At 43.1% G+C, this 22,200-nt stretch overlaps 1 protein-coding gene across 2 annotated transcripts in view; it reads left to right on the forward strand.

Annotated features, from left to right (window-relative positions):
- Positions 1–1,854: 1,854 nt before the first annotated feature.
- evla (Enah/Vasp-like a) overlaps positions 1,855–22,200 on the forward strand; it is a 50,039-nt gene continuing 29,693 nt past the window's right edge. The window contains exon 1 of one of the 2 annotated variants that reach the window (XM_015970026.3): positions 1,855–2,064. In XM_015970026.3, the coding sequence (XP_015825512.1) occupies positions 2,060–2,064 (5 nt within the window). In that variant the 5' untranslated portion in view covers positions 1,855–2,059. Of the gene's footprint in view, positions 2,065–16,840; positions 17,076–22,200 lie in introns of those variants that run through there. The other variant, XM_015970024.3, reaches the window with a different exon arrangement.

The following is a 22,200-nucleotide window of genomic DNA, read 5'->3' on the forward strand; positions in this document are numbered from 1 at the left end:
ATGTGTCAAAAATAAGTGAAAACTGAGCTTTTTAAGGTCTCTTTCATGTTTCTGAGACCAGCTTGTGAAGAGGAAGTACGAGACCATTGCACTGTAACTGTCTGACATGAGAATATGTAACAGAACTGAACCCTGTTGGTTTTTATTAATGCACTGCTTTCACTTGGTGAACATCCAATACTGTTTAGCTCTAGTCGGATCTTCTTATAATTCAGTAGAAACAGTTCACACTCTTCTTGTAGTCAGGTTTCCTCCCATAGATGTGATGGGGTGTGTCTAAGGTGATACTTGATCAGACCTGAGTGTGTTTAAGGTGGACATCACCTCCTAAAGGTGGTTTTTATCAGTAAAACCACAAAACAGCAGAGTTTCAACAGTCTCCAGCATGGATGCAACATAACCTGTCTTAACGCTTGAGGCTGCGGATTCAAAACCAGTAAATATTTGTCATCTGAGTTGCAGTAAATGAAACCTGAATTACTGTTTCCTGGTGTTGTTTTATTTCCACATTGATTGCTGCTTTTTTGTGTTTGAGCTTTTATTTTGGAGGGGGATTATCGTGCCCTGGGAATCAAAACAACAAACACCTAAAAAATACAATTTCTAAAGCTCAATATCATGAAAAAAAAACCCCTGCAGATTTATCATTTTACAAAATGGCAATCAAAGAAATATTAAGCAAAATAATTATAAAATTTTAAAAGCAATTTTTTTAATGTAATAATCATCCATTTGAATGATCATTTTACACAGTTCAATGCAACATCTTTAAATAAATACAACAGTTATTTCCAAAATTTTCCCTGAATCTTATGTTGAAAAGGCCGTGATACCAGGGGAAGTTCTAGACTAGCATTTAAGGGGGGCAGCTGTTTCGTTAGACAAGCTCATTTGTAAGAAAAAAAAACTTTAAGTATTTTATTATTATTATTAGAATATGGAACATTTTGATACAACGCTATATTTAAAAAGAAACATCCATGAGGCATTTAGAGGTGTGCAGAATGAATGTACAGTTTCTCCTTTAAAAGCTATATTTAAAAAAATAAATAATCACATTTTCATTTTGTCGGGCACAACACTGGGTTTATGTTTACATCTACCAGCCACTAGAGGGCACTGTTGCGCTAAAGTCCGCTCAGCAAGGCCAGGCTGGGACTGTGTAAAATGGTGGGGTCCAAGCTTGCTATCAGATTGGCACTGGCCCACCCAGGAAATGTTATTTACCATCAACCACCCTGCATGTTTTAGATGTTTCCCTTTTAAAGCAACACTAAAGACTTTCTAGCAGTTAAGCTGTTGCTTTCAAAATGGTTTCCGTGGTTCTTGAGCCAGAAACACCAGCAGCTTCGCATCGAACAGCACTCTGTAGCTTATTTGGTATCAGATGGTTCGTTAGCGTTAGTTTGGTTTTAGCACAAGCTACTGCAGGCTGCAGCAGGGTTGTCTACACCATTGCAACTCCACTTTCAATGAGAAAGAAACAGTAAAGTGTGTTTTACTGGTTGAATTACTTCTTCTGCGTGCAGCAAATAACCTGTTAATTTATATCAGATGTGTTAAATTAGTAAACCATCTAAAAGCTCACGGATATTGGACCTTCTTCACTAGGATTGGACGATTCTGTTTTAGACCATTAAGGGTGGGGGTCATCAGCGAGCTGTAGATGCGCGTCTTGACCGCAGGTGGGCAGCCTTGAGCCGGTCATGGTCCCCCTCCTCCTCCTCGCACTGAAATAGCATTTCCCCTCGGAACCTCTCTCCGTCTCACCAAAACACACCGAACGGGAGGAAAATATGGCATGAAGGAGACGGCGGCCGAGCACCAGCGTTTACCGTCCGACACCGAGCAGAACATGGACCCACGGAGCCGCAGCTGCAGCGCGTCTGGACCGCAGAGACAGCGGAGCACAAAGCGGCTGCAATAATCTCATCTAGAGACGGAGCTAAGAGGAGGCTGATCAGAACCACCCAGCGGGATTTTATTTCAGTTTTACACCGAACAGACACACCGATCTGGTGAACTTCCTCCCCGGCTGGATAAAGGAGGAGAAAGGAAAATGAGGTAAGCTGCGGCCAGCGCCACGCGCTCTGTTTGACGAGTCATGACAGATGCGCACCGACACGCGCTCTGCCTCCACACTGCATCTGCTCACACATTCAGTAAAATGCAAATAATCTCAAATTATGGCTCTATTTATCCCCATCGTTGGGGGGTTTAAAATCCAGCGCGCGCGCACACACACACTCACACACCCGGCCTCGGGCTGCTTTTGGCCTGTCCTTTCTGCCCCTTCATGTTTAAGGGCCAGTTTTTTTAATGCTCTTTTCTTTTGATTGTCATCACCGGACCCGCCCAGTCTTTGGAACCCGGACTCAGGCCTGAATTATGTTGGCATGGAAACGACAGCATCATGTATTTTCCACATGAGCGCTCCTGGTGAACTAAAGAAAGAGCTAAATATGACGCTTTGCGGCGTCATATGTGAGTTTTTGCGGGGGGGAATGGGATAAGTGAGGGCGCTTATGGCAGCAGGAGGAGGAGGGGGGTGTTTATTCTGGTGGTTGCCAGGCAGGTTAAGAGACCACCCCCACCCACCCAACACACAAATACACACCCCTCCATGATGCATCCTTTCAGTCTGAATGTTTTTTTTTTTTTTTTTTTACATTTTTTCCTCCTACTGAGCTGGTTTCTAAGGTTGCACACCACCTTAAATATTCTGCATTCTAGCCTATTTGTGCAACAGCCCTTTTTATGTGTGCATGTCACTCCTGTGTCTGCAGCCTGCACCATTCTGTTTTACAGCCTCAGATTTATTTTGACAGCTCTCCAACCTCCTCACTCAGCTTTACTTCAGCTACTGGCGTTTTGGATTCCTTTGGAAATAGCTCTACTCCATTTGTGTGAAAAGAGAAAAGAAAATCAGAAAATGTTGTTAGGACGGTTTAGAAAGAAAGAAAACCAAAGTTGTTGCCACGTAATGTAACATCAAATCCAAATAGTTCACCCTTTTCCTGCGACATCAAGTGAAAGTAGCTGAGTTGTGTATTTTTTCAGAGTCATGGTTCAGCCCAGCTGGAAGAACATGCAGTTTCCTCTCTTAGCTACTTTTGCCAGAGGCAGGTCTGGTCTCTGACTTAAATTCAGAAGGAAAGTCTTAAATCTCCATCAAGCAGCTACAGGGTGACCTTCTTTTTCAGAAAATAATGATTTTTTTTCAGCTTGGCTGCTTGCAGAGTAGCATTTGTGTCATTTGTGCACATAGAAATAATCGTGTGTATTTTTAGTCATTTGATGCTTGCACTACACAGTGCCTTTCCTCTGCTGTCAGACCAAATGCAGGCACTCGGTTGGCTGATAATGGTTACTTTTGGATATGTGTGTGTGTTTTAGTGTGTGGGAGACAGAATTCATCGGAAGCACTGAAACAACGAGGCATCTGTCCTGTGAAATCATTGCAGCGTGATTTCTGAAGCGCTTGTTTTTGGTGACTCATTGTTGCAAAGGTACGAGGCAGAGGAAGCATAGAAGTGAGGCATTCTGCTGGCTGCTGATCAGAGAGCAGCTCCACGTGAGCCGGCATCATCCGGTTTTTGACTGACGGATCCACAAGGAAAACTGGAAGTCAAGAAAAATTACACTTATTGTGTCTTCCTTTTGGTTACTATAAATGAGAGAATAATCCCAGACTAATTCTTCTTAAAATCACAAATTTGGATGAATTATCTGCCGTTTTTCTCCTTTTAGCATAAAGGATGTCAAAATTTCCTGTCAGGTCAGGAAAAACATTACAGCTAATGAAGTAATTCCTCCCAGCTTTTCACTTCTTGATCAAGTTTAAACATGCAATGACTCATATTTACTAATGTCCACATTTTTACTTCTTTTTGGATAAACACTGTCAAATACTTACTTAATAGCAGTTTTCAAGGTAAATGTGTGAAATAAAAATTTCACCAGAAAATGCTGCAAATTGTGGTATGAATTTTTGGGGGGAATGCTTTTTTTGGGACACTTAAAAGTCCAATAAGTAAGAATTGTCCAGTGAAATAATCACAAAACAGTCCTAATGTCTCAGACAGCTGGGAGGTTGTCTGATTTTCTTCTTTAAAAAAAACCAAAGAGGGATGCAGTCTTTGTTTACAATCTGTTCCAACTCCATACTTCCAGAGGGGAATTCAAGGTGGCGGAGTGAGCAGTTGGAAACTTGGCAGGTCTGATAAAATGGCGGGTTTTAAATGTCCTGAGAAGTAATTCTCTGATAAACAGTTATTCAGAATGAAACTGAAAGGTAAGCGTAACTCCTGGAACATAGTTTTTGAAGAGTTATTGGACAGATGAAGTAGCAAACGCAAAACATCAAATGACTAACATGGCGGAGCTAATAGGTAGCCTTTCCGACCATGGCTACAACCTCGCGGCAATGAAAGAAGCATGTGCAGACGAAGACATAGAGTAGATGGAGCATCAACAGATAGAAGCAAGACCCACTGGTGATCACACTCCAATAAAAGGCCCCAATCCACAAAAACTGAAAAATAAAGCTACCGGGAAACAGGTGAGCAATCAAAATATCTATGAAGCCCTGCTGGCCTTTACAGAAAGATTTGAAGAAAGATTTGATCTGCTGACAAAAATCTGAAAGCTTTTGACCTTAAGATAGAAGCAAATACAAAGGCAACTGAAGAAAACAAAAAGGAAACAGACAAGCTCAAAACAAAAATGGAGGCTTTAACGAAGGAAAACAAAGAACTGAAGGAAAGATGTCTGGAAAACTCAAGATACCGAAGAAGAAGGGACCTCAGACTACTTGGCCTGGCAGAAAAAGAGGATGAAAATACATGGGAGAGAATGATTGGCATCCTGGCGAGAGTGATTCCTGTGTCAGTGGAAAAGCTGCAGCCCATGGTGGATACAGTACATCGAATCGGGAAGAAGGGCGACGCTGCGAACAACAAGCTGCCAAGACCGATCCTCATTCAGTTTAGCATGAGGACAGTGAGGGATGAAGTGTGGAGGAAGTCCATGGAGGCCAGGGTCTGCAAAGAACTGCACACAAACTTTAAAGAGGACAAAGAGGATAGGGAAGCTCGGATCAAGCTGTGGCCCAAGGTGCTGGAGGCTCGAAACAACGGCAGAAGAGCATTCCTGAAAGATGGGTTTGCTATAACAGATGGTAAAAGAATCGACCCGTAAGGTACATGCAGAAATAATAAAAGTGGAATGGCATAGGTAAATCTGGAGGTAGAGATGGGTACCGAATTCGGTACTTTTTAAGGTACCGACCGAATTCCACGGTACCGACTGAGCACCGATTCATGTCATTTGAAACGGTGCCTTGTTTCGGTACCCGTCCTTCATAACGAGAACTTGCCTAGACAGCTGCGCATGCGCAAGAGCGTTATGTTGTCGGTCGCTGCGAGCCAGTTGTAAACAGAGCAGCATGGTAGAAAGAACGCATGCTAAAGCTTGGGTCCACTTCACTAAATGTGATGGGTAACTGGGTGATGATGAAACCAGCGACAACGATCTAAGTGAGACATCCTCATCTTAATCTGCTCCGGTTGGTAAATAAAATATTTAAGATAACGTTAGCTTAATATGTTAGCTTTTGTTCCACTAATGGTGCGTTCGCTTTCTCCTCTGAACTTCGAATTTCCGACTAGAAGAACATGAGCACGCTCTAAAGTTTGGCTTCACTTTACTAAATGCGACGGGTGAATGGGTGAAGATGAAACCAGTGACAACGATCTAAGTGTGAGGTATCATCGTTTTAATCTGCTCCAGCAGTTAAATAAACTGTTTAAGATAACGTTAGCTTGATATGTTAGTTTCCATTGCCACCATTGTTATCAGCTAATGGTGTGTTTGCTTTCTCCTCGGAAATTCTAACTTCCCAGTAGGAAAATTTTTTGAAAAAGGACGGCAAAAGGAATGAAGATAAACAATAAATGTAGTTCACAGTAAAGATGTTTGCTTCAGTTTAATTATCAGCTTATAAAACTACAAGGACGATGTTAAAATACAAACATATATATTGAGAAAATATATAGATTTAATTATAAAAGAGAATTAAAATATTAAACACTCAAAAGTATTAAAAATTGGTACCGTTAAGTACCGGTATCGATTCCTAGGTACCGGGAATTAGTACCGAATCGATTCAAATGTCAAAGGTACCATCCCTATCTGGAGGTAGATAAAAAGTTCTGGCTCCTAATTATAAAATTAAAAAAGAAAAAAAGATGTTTTTTTTTCATAACTACAATCTAAATACTGTATTTACAAGATAAGTAGGACTTTATGCTTACTCCTGCTATAAACAGTTCTTCATTTTTCTAGAGAATAAGAGTAGAAGGCCCGAGACATGGGAGGAGTTTGGTGGGGCCATGGAGAAAGACTATCGATCGGCTCCAAAGAGGTTCTGGCAAACTGTCTGGCGCCTCAGGAGAGGAAGGCAGCAACTCGCTCAAACTGTTTACAGTGGGGATGGGGAGCTGCTGACGTCAACTGGGGCAATAGTCGGACGGTGGAAGGAATATTTTGAGGAGCTCCTCAACCCCACCTATACGCATTCCGACGAGGAACCAGAGCCGGGAGACCTGGGGATGGACTGTCCAATCTCGGGGGCAGAAGTTGCTGAGGTAGTGAAACAACTACACAGCGGTGGAGCCCTGGGGGTGGATGAGGTTCGTCCTGGGTATCTCAAGGCTGTGGATATTGTAGGGCTGTCATGGTTGACACGTCTCTGCAATATTGCGTGGTCATCAGGGGCAGTTCCTGTGGAGTGGCAGACCGGGGTGGTGGTCCCCATCTTTAAGAAGGGTGACCTGAGGGTGTGTTCCAACTATAGGGGGATCACACTCCTCAGCCTTCCTGGAAAGGTCTACTCCAAGGTACTGGAGAGGAGGGTCCGATCGATAGTTGAATCTCAGATTGAGGAGGAGCATTGTGGTTTTTGTCCTGGCCGTGGAACTGTGGACCAGCTCTATGCCCTTGCAAGGGTGATGGAGGGGGCATGGGAGTTTGCCCAACCAATCCACATGTGTTTTGTGGATTTGGAGAAGGCTTATGACCGTGTCCCCAGGGGCACCCTGTGGGGGACGCTCCAGGAGTATGGGGTGGGTGGCTTTCTGTTAAGGGCCATTCAGTCCCTTTATCAGAGGAGCGTGAGTTTGGTCCGCATAGCCGATAGTAAGTCGGACCTGTTCCCGGTGAGGGTTGGACTCCGCCAGGGCTGCCCTTTGTCACCGGTTCTGTTCATTACCTTTATGGACAGAATTTCTAGGCGCAGCCGTGGTGTGGAGAGTGTCGAGATTGGTGGCAGGAGAATCTCGTCTCTGCTTTTTGCGGATGATGTGGTCCTCCTAGCTTCATCCAGCTCTGACCTTCAGCTCTTGCTGGGTAGGTTCGCGGCCGAGTGTGAAGCGGCTGGGATGAGGATCAGCACCTCCAAATCTGAGACCATGGTTCTCGACCAGAAAAGGGTGGCTTGCCAACTCCGGGTCGGGGGAGAGGTCCTACCTCAAGTGGAGGAGTTTAAGTATCTCGGGGTCTTGTTCACGAGTGAGGGTAGGAGGGATCGGGAGATCGACAGGCGGATTGGTTCAGAGCCGATCTGTCATGGTGAAGAGGGAGCTGAGCCAGAAAGCCAGACTCTCGATTTACCGGTCGATCTATGTCCCAATCCTCACCTATGGTCATGAGCTTTGGGTAATGACCGAAAGAACGAGATCGCGGATACAAGCGGCCAAATTGAGTTTCCTCCATAGGGTGGCCGGGCTCAGCCTTAGAGATAGGGTGAGGAGCTCGGATATTCGGGAGGGACTCGGAGCAGAACCGCTGCTCCTCCGGATTGAAAGGAGCCAGTTGAGGTGGTTTGGCATCTGGTCAGGATGCCTCCTGGACGCCTCCCCGAGGAGGTGTTTCGGGCATGTCCTGCCGGCAGGAGGATCCCGGGTCGACCCAGGACACGTCGGAGAGGTTACATCTCCAATCTGGTCCGGGAACGCCTTGGGGTCCTGCCGGAGGAGCTGGTGGAGGTGGCCGGGGAGAGTACAGCCTGGAGCTCCCTAGTTGGGATGCTGCCCCCGCGACCCGGACCCGGATAAGCGGAGGAAGACGACGACGATGAAGAGTAGAAGGAAAAAGCTTAATTTGTTCTTGTGTTGTGTTTTCTTGATCTTTTTTTTTACCTTTAAATGTCTGTTCAAATAAGTTCTTTAAATGTTCGAGGTTAAAAAAACAAAGTGAAACGCAAGGCCATTTTTTTACTTTGCAAATAAATAAAGGCAAACATTTTGTTTTTACAAGAGACACATTCTAGTAGTGATGATGAAACTTTCGGGAAACATCAATGGGGAGATGGTATTCTTTTTTCACATGGTACTGCTCACTCTGCGGGAGTAATGATTTTATTTAATAATTTTGCTGGCAACATTATGTAAACCCGAATAAATTCCCAGAACTAAAAAATTTTGAGGCAATCAATTGCCTCATTTTTTTTTGAGTTTTGATACTGAAAATTTTAAGTTTTCATGAATTAAATTTCCTAATAAATTTTACTCATACCTTTGAAGTTTATTAAATTAAAATTGCTCATCCAATCAACTCAAAATATTTAGTTTTGTGAACAAAAGCTCCTTCTTATCAATGTATATGGGTACAATAATAGGTCTCTAAATAGAAACATGATGACAAATTTAAGTAAATTATTAAACAGTGGAGAATTACACATAGCACTGATCAGGTTATAACAGGAGGTGATTTCAATTTGGCACTTAACTCATGGCTGGATAGGCAACCACCGAGAGAGAATCAAATGGAATATGACAGTATCCTTTGTGATTTTAGTATGTCAACTGATTTGCTTGATTACTGGTGAATGACTAACCCAAACATGAAAAAATATACTTGGTTCAGTCCAACAATCAACAGATTATGCTCAAGATTGGATTATTGGCTTGTCTCTCAAAAAATAACTACGTATATAACTAAATGTGAAAATCAAACAACCCCACTTACGGATCATTGTTTAATAAATCTTTCATTAGTTGTAATTAAACAAGAAAAGTAAATATATGGACATTTAATAACAATTTATTAAAGAAGGAGAAATTCTGTACCCAGATTAAACATATTCAATTAGAAATTAAAGATATGGAGATGTCGAACGTTAGTAAATGGGAATGGTTCAAATTTAGTGTTAAACAATTAGCTATAGAAACCGAAAAGAAAAATTGGCATAAGTAAGAAAAATTAATAGAACAAATCAATTTAATAAGCGGCAAGATTGATGTAACCACAGAAGAGGCAGAAAGCTTAAAATCTTTACAAAAACAATTAGATGATTTTTACCTGGAAAAGGCGAAAGGCGCGCATGTGAGATCTAAAGCAAAGCAGATTGAGCAAGGGGGAAAAAAATCATCATATTTTTATAGCCTAGAGAAAAGACAGAAGAAAAAAAGAACCAAATTAAACAAAGATGAAAACATAATAGAAAACTCAACCCAAATAGCTAAAGAAATTCACTTATTCTATGCTATTCTATAAAAGCAAAAAGTTTCGAAAGAGAATACGGAGATTTTTTTAGACATGATTAAAGAACAGATAAAAAAATTGAATGAGGAAGATAAAAAAAAGTGTTAGAAGAAGATTCAAATTTAGCTGAAATAGAAATTGCTCTGAAACAAATGAAAAATGGTAAATCATCTGGAATAGATGGCCTAACTATTGAATAGGATGTTCTGGCAAGATATTAAAGATATGTTATTTAATGCTTTTGTGGATTGTTTAAAAAATTTGCAATTATCTCCAACAATGAAAACAGGTCTAATAACTTTACTGCTGAAACCAAACAAAAATCTATTTTTGTTAGATAGCTGGAGTCCCGTTACACTTCTGTGTAATGATTACAAGTAGCCTTATGCAAACAGGATCAGGGACATCTTAGCAAAATTAATTGATGAAGGTCAGTCAGTGTTTATTCAGTAGACAAATTTATAACACTCTAAGACCAATATTAGACATGATTAATTACCGATCCTTTATTAACACAGAAAGTTTAATATTATGCATAGATTTTTTTTTAAAGCATTTGATTCAGGAGAACATGATTTTTTATTTATAACTATGGAACTTTTTAGATTTGGAAACAAATTTAGCAAAATAATTAAATTATTTTATAATCAGATTTATAGTTACATTTGTCTCAACCCAGGTATTACCTTTAGAATAGATGTATCCTGCGCAATTAGGCGAGGTTGCCCACTTTCTCCAAAATTATTTATTCTTTGCACGCAAATGATAGCTCACCTTATTGTGAATCATCCGGACATTGAAGGCATAAACATATTTGATACAGAATTTAAGATAAGTCAATTTGCGGATGACACAGTAATTTTTTGAAGGATAAATCAATATTGGAGAAAGCCCTAAAGGTGATTTCAGTTTTTTCAAAGGCATCTGGTTTGAACCTAAATCTGAAGAAATGTGAAATTTTACCTCTCTATGATTGTTTGGAAACCAATATGAAGACATTTCCAGTGAAAGGAGAAGTATCTAGGAATTTACTTAAACAAAGATATTAAAATTAGAGAGACAAAAAATGTGAAAGATCAAATTGATATGTCTAGAAAACTGAATCATTGGTTAACAAGAGATCTTACAATTTTTCGACAGAATTTGTTATCTAAATCAGAAGGTGTTTCAAAGATGGTCTATCCATTATATTCTTTATATGTTACCTTGCAGAGTATCAAAACGATTAATTCAATAATATATCATTTTATTTGGTGCAATAAAACTCACTTTATTAAAAAATCACAACTGGTTAAAGACTACACTAAAGGAGGAATTAAGACCATTGATTTCCCATCTATGGTAGGAGTTTTCAAAATAAATTGGCTAAAAGCTTATCTTTAAAACCTGACTCAATATGGTTCCATATCCCAAGGAATATATTTAAAAAGGTGGGAGGGTTGGAGTTCCTTTTGAAATGTGATTTTGACAAATCGAGGTTTCCTATCAAGCTGTCAGAATATCACAAACAAATGTTTTACTGGAAGATGTTGTTTAATCATAACTTCACTCCCCATAGCTCCACCTTGTGGAATAATAGAACAATTACAATAAATAGGAAATCATTATTTACGGATAAGTGGTATGAAAAAGGAATTATTGTTGTTACAGATTTACTAGATTCAAAAGGTCAGATTCAAGCTCCTCCTTGAACCGTCACCTTATCGTGGTGGAGGAGTTTGAGTGCCCTAATGATCCTAGGAGCTATGTTGTCTGGGGCACTTAGTGCCCCTGGTAGGGTCTCCCATGACAAATTGGTCTTAGGTGAAGGGTGAGACAAAGAACGGTTCGAAGGATCTTTCATGGCGGTTAAAATGAAGAGTCGGAGTACCCGGCCCGGAGGGTTACCGGGGTCCCACCCTGGAGCCAGGCCTGGGGTTGGGGCCCGTGAGCGAGCGCCTGGTGGCCGGGCTTTCGCCCATGGGGCCCGGCCGGGCCCAGCCCGAACCGGATACATGGGCTCGTCCAACTGTGGACCCACCACCCGCAGGAGGAACATGAAGGGTCCGGTGCAATGCGAATCGGGTGGCAGACCAAGGCGGGAGCCTTGGCGGTCCAATCCCCGGACAAGAAAACTAGTTTTTGGGACATGGAACGTCACCTCGCTGGCGGGGAAGGAGCCGGAGCTTGTGGCAGAGGTTGAGCGGTACCGGCTAGATATAGTCGGACTCACCTCGACACATTGCATTGGCTCTGGAACCCGAGACCTGGAGAGGGGTTGGACACTCTACTTTGCTGGAGTTGCTCCGGGTGAGAGGCGGAGGGCTGGGGTTGGCTTTTTGTTAGCTCCGAGACTCTCTGCCTGTGTGTTGGGGTTTACCCCGGGGGACAAGAGGGTAGCTTCCTTGCGCCTTCGGGTCGGGGAACGGGTCCTGACTGTTGTTTGTGCTTATGGGCCAAATATCAGTTCAGAGTACCCACCCTTTTTGGAGTCCCTGGGACGAGTGCTAGATAGTGCTCCATCAGGGGACTCCATTGTCCTGCTGGGGGACTTCAATGCTCACGTGGGCAATGACAGCTTGACCTGGAGGGGTGTGATTGGGAGGAACGGCCCACCTAATCTGAACTCGAGCGGTGTTTTGTTATTGGACTTCTGTGCAAGCCGCAGTTTGGCCATAACGAACACCATGTTCGAACATAAGGATGCCCACCGGTACACTTGGTACCAGGGCAGCCTAGGTCACAGGTCGATGATAGATTTTGTAGTCGTATCATCTGACCTGCGGCCGTATGTTTTGGACACCCGAGTGAAGAGAGGGGCGGAGCTGTCAACTGATCACCACCTGGTGGTGAGTTGGATCAGATGGCAAGGGAACATGCCGCGTAGACCTGGCAGACCCAAACGCATAGTGAGGGTCTGCTGGGAACGCCTGGCAGAAGAACCTGTCAAGACGGTCTTCAACTCCCACCTCCGGCAGAGCTTTGACCACGTCCCGAGAGCAGTGGGGGACATTGAGTCCGAGTGGGCCTTGTTCCACTCTGCGATTGTCGAGGCGGCTGTTGCTAGCTGTGGCCGTAAGGTGGCCGGTGCCAGTCGTGGTGGCAACCCCCGTACCCGCTGGTGGACACCAGAGGTTCGGGGAGCCGTCAGGCTGAAGAAGGAGGCCTACAGGGCGTGGCTGGTCTGTGGGTCTCCAGAGGCAGCAGACAGGTACCGGATAGCCAAGCGGGGTGCAGCAGTGGCAGTTGCCGAGGCAAAATCTCGGGCGTGGGAGGAGTTTGGTGAGGCCATGGAGAAAGACTATCGATCGGCTCCAAAGAGGTTCTGGCAAACTGTCCGGCGCCTCAGGAGAGGAAGGCAGCAACTCGCTCACACTGTTTACAGTGGGGATGGGGAGCTGCTGACGTCAACTGAGGCTATAGTCGGACGGTGGAAGGAATACTTTGAGGAGCTCCTCAATCCCACCAATGCGCATTCCGAGGAGGAACCAGAGCTGGGAGGCCTGGGGATGGACTGTCCGATCTCGGGGGCAGAAGTTGCTGAGGAAGTCAAACAACTACACAGCGGCGGAGCCCCGGGGGCGGATGAGGTTCGTCCTGGGTATCTCAAGGCTATGGATGTTGTAGGGCTGTCATGGTTGACACGTCTCTACAACATTGCGTGGTCATCGGGGGCAGTTCCTAGGGAGTGGCAGACCGGGGTGGTGGTCCCCATCTTTAAGAAGGGTGACCTGAGGGTGTGTTCCAACTATAGGGGGATCACACTCCTCAGCCTCCCTGGAAAGGTCTACGCCAAGGTACTGGAGAGGAGGGTCCGATCGATAGTTGAATCTCAGATAGAGGAGGAGCAATGTGGTTTTCGTCCTGGCCGTGGAACTGTGGACCAGCTCTATACCCTTGCAAGGGTGATGGAGGGGGCATGGGAGTTTGCCCAACCAATCCACATGTGTTTTGTGGATTTGGAGAAGGCTTATGACCGTGTCCCCAGGGGCACCCTGTGGGGGACACTCCAGGAGTATGGGGTGGGTGGCTTTCTGTTAAGGGCCATTCAGTCCCTTTACCAGAGGAGCGTGAGTTTGGTCCGCATAGCCGGTAGTAAGTCGGACCTGTTCCCAGTGAGGGTTGGACTCCGCCAGGGCTGCCCTTTGTCACCGGTTCTGTTCATCACTTTTATGGACAGAATTTCTAGACGCAGCCGTGGTGTGGAGTGTGTCGAGTTTGGTGGCAGGAGAATCTCGTCTCTGCTTTTTGCGGATGATGTGGTCCTCCTAGCTTCATCCAGCTCTGACCTTCAGCTCTTGCTGGGTAGGTTCGCGGCCGAATGTGAAGCGGCTGGGATGAGGATCAGCACCTCCAAATCTGAGACCATGGTTCTCGACCGGAAAAGGGTGGCTTGCCACCTCCGGGTCGGGGGAGAGGTCCTACCTCAAGTGGAGGAGTTTAAGTATCTCGGGGTCTTGTTCACGAGTGAGGGTAGGAGGGATCGGGAGATCGACAGGCGGATTGGTTCGGCGTCTGCAGTGATGCGGACGCTGAGCCGATCTGTCGTGGGGAAGAGGGAGCTGAGCCAGAAAGCCAGGCTCTCGATTTACCGGTCGATCTACGTCCCAATCCTCACCTATGGTCATGAGCTTTGGGTAATGACCGAAAGAACGAGATCGCGGATACAAGCGGCCGAAATGAGTTTCCTCCGTAGGGTGGCCGGGCTCAGCCTTAGAGATAGGGTGAGGAGCTCGGACATTCGGGAGGGACTCGGAGTAGAACCGCTGCTCCTCCGGATCGAAAGGAGCCAGTTGAGGTGGTTTGGGCATCTGGTCAGGATGCCTCCTGGACGCCTCCCCGGGGAGGTGTTTCGGGCATGTCCTGCCGGCAGAAGGCCCCCGGGTCGACCCAGGACACGTTGGAGAGGTTACATCTCCAATCTGGTCCGGGAACGCCTTGGGGTCCTGCCGGAGGAGCTGGTGGACAAGGCCGGGGAGAGGACGGCCTGGAGCTCCCTAGTTGGGATGCTGCCCCCGCGACCCGGACCCGGATAAGCGGAGGAAGACGAGACGAGACGAGACAAAAGGTCAGTGTCGTGAAATAAAGGCTTTTAATGGAACATATAATATCCAATGTTCACTTAGAGAATACAACAAAATTTGTAAAGCGATTGCTTTGCCCTTGTTGCATTGGATGCAAAATCGTTTAATATATGCTCAAAGTCAAATAAGCTTACCTTTGTTGCAGTTAAAACAGATTCCTTTAATGAATAAAAAGTGTTGTAACAAAACCATAAATAAACTGTTTAAAGAAATTTCATTTCATGAATTTAACAAAAACATAAAACTAAAGGGATGTAATATTAAGATAAATCAGAAATATATCAACTTTTTCAAATGGCCTATCCCCCAAAAATTAAGGAAATGCAGTTTAAAATAATAAATGGCTATTACCCAGCAGCTCAAATGCTGAAAAACGATTCAGTTTTGAGGTGAAACCATATGGTTTTTGTTTACAAGAAGAAGACAGTTTTGAGCATTTGTTTTTTTCTTGTTCTTTAACATCTAACTTTTGGGTGGATATGGTAAACTGGATGGGAATAACAATTAACAGAAAGAGTCTGCTGACAGTAACACAGGTTTTGTATTATGATGACAGTCTGTCAAAATAACTTGAAATGCTGAGTAATATTGTAATACTTGTTGGAAAATACCACCTTCATAAATGTAAATGGCGTAATGAAAATCCTTCCTTAAACATCCTAAAGGTTGAACTGATATCACTGTATGCATCCTTAGCTCTTTTAAAAGACTAATGCAATTATGCTGACCAGATATATGAAAATATGAACCAGTACTTATCCTTTTAAAGAATGTGTCAAAACTTTGATACCCAGAAAGCGTTTTTTTTTTATAGAATAGATTCACACTGCTTGAAAATTTTTCGAAATAAGTGAGAATATGTCCTTGAAAATGTTGGTTTTTTTTTTCTTTCTTTAGGGCAGTTTTTTTGTGTGTGACAACTTTGCTTTGTTTTGTTGAATTGTAGTTCTAAATTCTGGTTTAACACAAGCGATGTTGTACTGTCGTTTCCCTGCGAGAGTTTGTATGTATGTAAACTAATAAAAAAAAAGTCTCCATACTTCCTGGTTCCAGAGCCAATATATTCAAGTTCATGGGGTTGCCAAGTCTGCGTCGGCATGGGTAATACTACAACGCCAGCAAAAAAAACAGCAGCGTTGTTGATAGAACCGAAGGTCTTTAAATGGAGCAGCCCAGACGTTATTTCTTGTACCCCCGAAGAAGCTACGGCATCTTTTTGTTTTATTCTTATATAGGCTAAAAAAGGCTACAAGCTAACAATGAGCTAACAATGCTAACAGTGAATTAGTTAATGCGTATTACTCGTCCTCACTCGTCATCTAGAATCTTCTGGGTTACAGTTACTGCGACCAGACTCGTTTTTATTGATTCATGGACTGCAGTACCCAGATTTGACCACAGGATGTCATTCTTAATTAATCCACCTTTAAAGCAGAAATCTGGAGTTTGTTTTCAGAGGGCACCACCTAGAGGCAGAGAAATATATTGAACAGAGGGAACATTTTAAAATCGGGCTTGAATCACTCATAAAAAATCTGTTAAAAAATCTGTTTAAATACAACAAGTGACTAAATGTTAGCTCTGTGGGAAAGTTTGCTTTAGATCATGCACTTTCAGTAATGCATGGCGGGGGTTCTATCATGAAATGTAGCAGCTCTCTGCTGCTAGCTAGGATCATGAAAAATGTCTGAAATCTCCATCTCCAAAGTCTGTGCTTCCTCCCATTTGTATAAGATCACAAATCCTTTTTAATCTTTTCGGTTGCTCTCTGTTTCTTACACCTCAGCTTGTTGCAAAGCAGCTTAATAATCTGTTTACCAAAGACAGGTGGAGTCCTGGCTGGGGATAAAACCTGATGAAGCCACTCATAATGAGCATTCATTGTAAAGGAAATACAAATATATTCCACTTTTTTGCCCTCTAAATGCAGATTTCTGTAAATACTGTGGTGTTTTTCTCGCCTTCTACTTACACGTATCTATTTTTAGAATACTTCTTCATATAGAAAAGCCCGCCTGTTTTCTAAAAAGACTAACATGTAATTTCCATCCTGTGGAAAGGATTTCTCGGAGGTTGAAAGGCGGTGGTCCAATCCTTTAGCCAGAGAGAGAGGGGACTGGTCTGCAGTGATCACATGTTCTCTCCCTCTCTCTCTCTCTTCTTTACGTTCCTTTTCTTCCTCTCTTGCAACACTCATCCTCTCCCTCCTACTCTCTCTCTCTCTCTCTGGGTCACAGGCTTTGCTGGCATGTTGGATTGTTTTAAAAACTTTTTTTCTCTTTGAGAGGACATGAAAAGGGAGAGTGAGTGTGCTGCAGCAGCGTTAGACAACATGTGCAGCCCTCGGTCTTCTCAGGCTGACTCTTCCCCCTCTCCTCCATAATCTTTCCCTTCTTTTATCTCCTCTCATCCTGTGCTTAAGGACGCCGTTGTCTCCTCCGGCGACATGTATTCTCTGGATGATTTCGGGTAAGGCGTCGCTCTTCCTCATCACCCCTCTTCTTGACTCTTTCTGGAGTCATGTGAGTAAAACCATGATTGGTTATGGAATGTGAGCAAAAGATCTCAAGTGTTTTTTTTAAGGCTGGCTCAACTTTCACACCAAATAATCTGTTTTCTCATTGAATAAGTACTTATAAGGTACTTTTTCAGCTAGAAAACCTGGATTCGGCTTGTTTTTGTGTGTTTTGTCCCTGATTTTCCAGCTTTACAGGCTTGAGCTAGATAGAAACTGAGAGGGGGGGAAAATCTCCCTTTTGGAGTTTTTTCCTCGTGTCTACTTCTTTCCAGCTCTCCGCTTGTGTTTATAAAAGGTTTTGCTTTGATTGGATCACTCGAGATATTTTTTTTTCCTGCAAGTCAGTAGCTTTTGCTCACTCAAGGCAGCAATCTGACTCATTGCATTGTGTGTGTAAGAACAGAACAAAAAGGGATAGAGAGCGCTAATCTAGGATGGCTGAATGAGCCAGATGATGTTTAGACAGAGTTCAGTGCATGGTATGGTTTTGGCAGATTACAACGGGTCGTGGTGATTTGTTTCAGCTCAGATGCAGATGTGGAGCAGAGTGAGATGGAAAGGATAACACCGAAGGGTTCAAATTTGACCTCATGGACTCAGTTAATCTGCTGCAAAGGGCAGAACATCACACTGAAAACCTCAGAGCGTGGTCATAAATCATCTTTCAGATTATAATTTTACACAATTAAAACAGGGGAATCAATCCGTTTCAGACGATCGTAAGAATAATAATGAAATAGTCTTTAAGGTGTTTTTCCATGAGAGTGGAAGAGTCGGTTCCCTTTAAGGATCAGGATTAGTGACTGCAACTCTGATGAAGTTGGACTGACGAGGAAGAGGAGGAGTTGTGGGTGGAGTAACTGTAGCAAGAGGCTGCTGTCCATAACGTACAGCCTGATCCCTTTTATTTAAAGAGCTATGTGATAAAGCATTGATGTCGGAGAGTCATTTGTGCTGATTTGACTTTGTTTTGGTGTTTCTTGAAATCGATGCAGTTACTTAGCTTTAATTCTAACATTTACTCATTTCAATTAAATATTCTAAGAAAGGGTATGTTGCTTTGTTCTGATTAGACAACCAATTTTTTTTTTACGTTTTATTTTGAATACATTTTGTCACACTGAGTTTGACATGCATGCAGAACCTCAAACATTGTCTTCTAGACAGGTTTCCTGCATTAGCTGCTGAAAAGAAAACCCTTAGGTCTAAAAAAGCCAGACAGATACGTCACACACTCAAACTAACATTCATGGACTCGCCCATCTTGGCTCTGCGATGGGGAATGCTGTTGTTGCTGAGGACGTCTTGGCTAGTAGAAGCTAAACATTAGAATTAGCAACTCCACAATATCAAGTTTCAATCAATCAATCTGGCAGAACTCCTCCAGGCTTGAATTATTTGTGGAGATAAAGCATCAATGTGAAAGAGCAAACAGAGGCAGCAGAAGAGTCACATTGCTGTTATCCAATTAGAGGTGAGATGTCCAAATATCAGGAATATTAAAGGCTCACTATGCAACTTTATCATATTTTAAAATAATTTCCCTGTGCCAGTATGTGCTAAATGACCCTTTACTGAGTTAATGAATAGTCCCTGAGACCCCCCTGGCTGGTTTGTGACACTCCATAAACTATAATGGATTATGTTTGAAGCAGTGACGTTCCGTTGATGTTCCGCGCCGCTGAGGTTTCCAGTGTGCTGTAGGAGTTAGTGATGAACCGCTCCTGTAGAAGCTAATGAAGGCTGAGAAGACATTTCAGCAGTTAGATTAAGATGTTAAAAAAAAAACGCAGAGTTAAGAGATAAGTTTCACTTTCGGTTTTATGAGAGTGAATTAATAACGGACTCTAGGGGGTGCTAAAAGCAAGCTAAAACTACTAAACGTGCCCTTAACAAGTAAGATCCACCCCATGGGCTAATTTCTACTTTCTACCAGAGAATTTTTTCCACAGAAACGACTCCCAAGGCAATCATTTATAACAAAGACCACAGCAAATGTATTGAAAAAATGTGTAAATGAGAACTTTAAATAAAATAAAAAGACTCACTTATCTTCCTTCACTTTTGATTACGTAATACTGGTTTCCTCAATTGTATTAAAACGTTTTATTTTAGCTAAATAAAAAGGCTGTTTTACCTCATTTAAACCTTTTAGAATGAATGGAAAAGTGACCTTTCACACTGTTAAAGAGGCATTTGGCATGTTTGACCCTTTTTTAATAATGATTATTTAGATTCACACAGCAAATGATGGCAAATATGTCATTCTAGCTAAGAATACTTTATTTATTTAATTTTAGTAATAACAAATCGGCTGATGTCAGGTCATAGTAAAATATTTTAACCACCACAGCTTTGAATTACGAGCCAAAGGTTACAGTAGATAAACTGTAGGAAATGGAATGTGGCCAGAGATTCTTTAAAGAGCAAGTCACCCCAATTCAACTTTTTTTTCTGATAAACTATATAAATGCGTGTCTAATCATGCTGCAGACACGTGTAGTCAATAGTTAAGCATTTTTGTTAAAATTTTAATTTTCTGCCTAAAATTGTCAGTGTTGTGCCGTTGTAAGGTAAAAACTCTGCACTTCATTTGAATTTAAATCTGCCATCACTATTGGCCCTAGGACGTTAGCTGGTACCATATGATGTCACAATATCGTTGTGAGCCTGTGTGTGTGTATTTTTTAGCAGCTCTGCCCTCTCGGTCTGCTAGGCAACAGCATTTGTTGCGTTTTTCAAACAGGAAGTGGGAGCGGAGTAATACTCTGGTAGGGGGTGACTTGCTCTTTAAACTACATTGTCAAGCAGCTGAGACACAAACAGGGACACTCCCATTTTAGTGAGGCTGTAATCAAACACAACTGAAGCTGCAGCAGAGTGAGACCATCGATGTAAACCTGTCAAAGGGTTGCAGCCTGGAAATGTTTTCCAAAAATATTACTGTTCTTGAATTGCAGCCTTGAATTTAGTCTCCACTTGATAGGTTCTAGTCTTACACCCATGTCTGTCTGTGATGTCATCAGAACTTAACGTTGATGCGATCGTTTTTTCTTACATCAAAGATAAAATCAGAGCAATTCACCAGGGAGTTTCCAAAATGTTTCCAAACATTTGCGAGGGTCTCGGATCGCAGGAATGTCCGAAACATCTAAAATCTGGAACCTGTCTCAAACTCGTGGATCAGAAAGTGTGAGACTTGTTGGGGAGAGCTTGCAAAGCTGAAAACCAGAGAAAATTTCTGTGAAAACCTGCTCCGTGAATGAATAATCAGCTGAAATTTTAATGGAAACATATAATGACTTTTTTTTTGTTATAGTACGGTTGATACAAAACATGTTCATGAACCGGGAAAGGTTTAGGATTAGAGCCCTGCACGGGCCAAAAATCTGAGCCCGTGTCCGGCCCAGCCCGAGGGGGGGTGGAGCCCCAGCCCAACCCGGGCCGAAAAGGTTTTCAGGATTCTCTGGCCCGACCCGAGCCTGACTTTTTTTTTTAACCAACTAAATGAAAACAAAGTGCGTCAATCCTGACCAATGTGTTAAAAGACGTGCAGGGTCCGATCAATTTGTTTTTCCCTTGTTTACCGTCACGGAGATAACGGCGCACTGGCTCTGGTGTTAATCAAGTTAAATTTTATCTCTTTCCAACAATTTTCACAAGAAAACAAAACAGTCAAAAGCAGGGCTTGTGTTGTGTTGACCGGATAGTTCCCGTATTTGACGGTTTATTTTGACAGAGAAAGAATAGAAAGAATTACCCCGACGCAAGCAGACGAACTGACATTTTATTCATTACGCACATCGCAGATGTAGCTAAATCACCCAAGAAAAGTTTCCCATCTGAACATCTGAGCTGCTCAGCGCAGCTCGCTGTCAGCGCATATGTGCACAGTGAGCTGAAGTTGTGGAGATTGGCTTGGGGCGCGTTGCAGAACCAGAGCGCATGCGGGAAGATTCCTCCCACTCAAGCGAGTGGTTTCCAAACCCTGTCGCTCAGAGAGACTAGTCACTTAGAAAATGTTCCCTGATTATGAAACTTTGGCTGAATAGTGCTTGTTCCTGTCTCCATTGTGGCGACACATCCAGGAGCCGTCTGAGGAGAATCCCAGAATCTCATATCCTCTTCAGCTCAGAAAGCGCCTATGATTACGCACAAGCGTGACCCGTCAACCCGGTCTCACAGTAAGACTGGGTTGGGCCTGTTCAGGTTTACGCAGACAATCTTTACATAGAATTGACTTACAGATATAAAATTAATTCAGTAAAATATAAAGCATTTTATTTAAATATCCATTCATTATTTTACAAGCACAGAGAGCCGTATCAGATGGATGGAAGAGCCGTGGGTTGTGACATGTTTTCTCCAGGACCAGAGAGGACACAAACTCAATACATCTCTTTTATTGTGAGGTAATAATTTCTCCGAGTTTTGCGGTTGCGGGCGGGAGTAGACATGCACGCTACGGATGCGGGCGGGAGTGTAACACACACGTTGCAGTTGCGGGCGGTAATGGTCAGAAATTCAGCAGGAGCGGGATGAAGAAAACAGTCCCGCGCAGGGCTCTACTGCTGCATTTGTGTTTCAATTTTTTTAATAAATTCGATTAAAAATAAAGGCGCCCGGCCCGTGTCAGAGGTAATTACACAGTCGTTGGCCCGAAGCCCAGCCCGAGGGCCGTCGGGCCGTGCCGACCCGAGGGCCTAGGGATTCAGTGCAGGGCTCTATTTAGGATTGAAGACGTTCTGGGGCTCAGCCCAGAGGAGTGATGGATTTTTTTTAGCACATCCAAGAAATTGGATCTTTCTTTTTACTATGCAGAATCTTGACTTTGACATTCTGACCACCTTAAAGCAGAAAAACACTGGATTACACTTGTGATTTAATCTGATATAATAATGTCATCGTTGACAACTATGAACTATTCTGTAGAACAATTTAAACTGACTCAAGCTCATATTCTCAACAGGAAAAATCATAACATTTAAATATTTTCTAAGCGCTGAACAAACACAGCTGAGAGGTGCATCGTTACTGTGGGTGTTTCCTTTTTCGACACTTATTACCAGTGGGTGC

This window comes from Nothobranchius furzeri, chromosome 18, assembly GCF_043380555.1.
Source record: "Nothobranchius furzeri strain GRZ-AD chromosome 18, NfurGRZ-RIMD1, whole genome shotgun sequence".
NCBI lineage: Eukaryota > Metazoa > Chordata > Actinopteri > Cyprinodontiformes > Nothobranchiidae > Nothobranchius > Nothobranchius furzeri.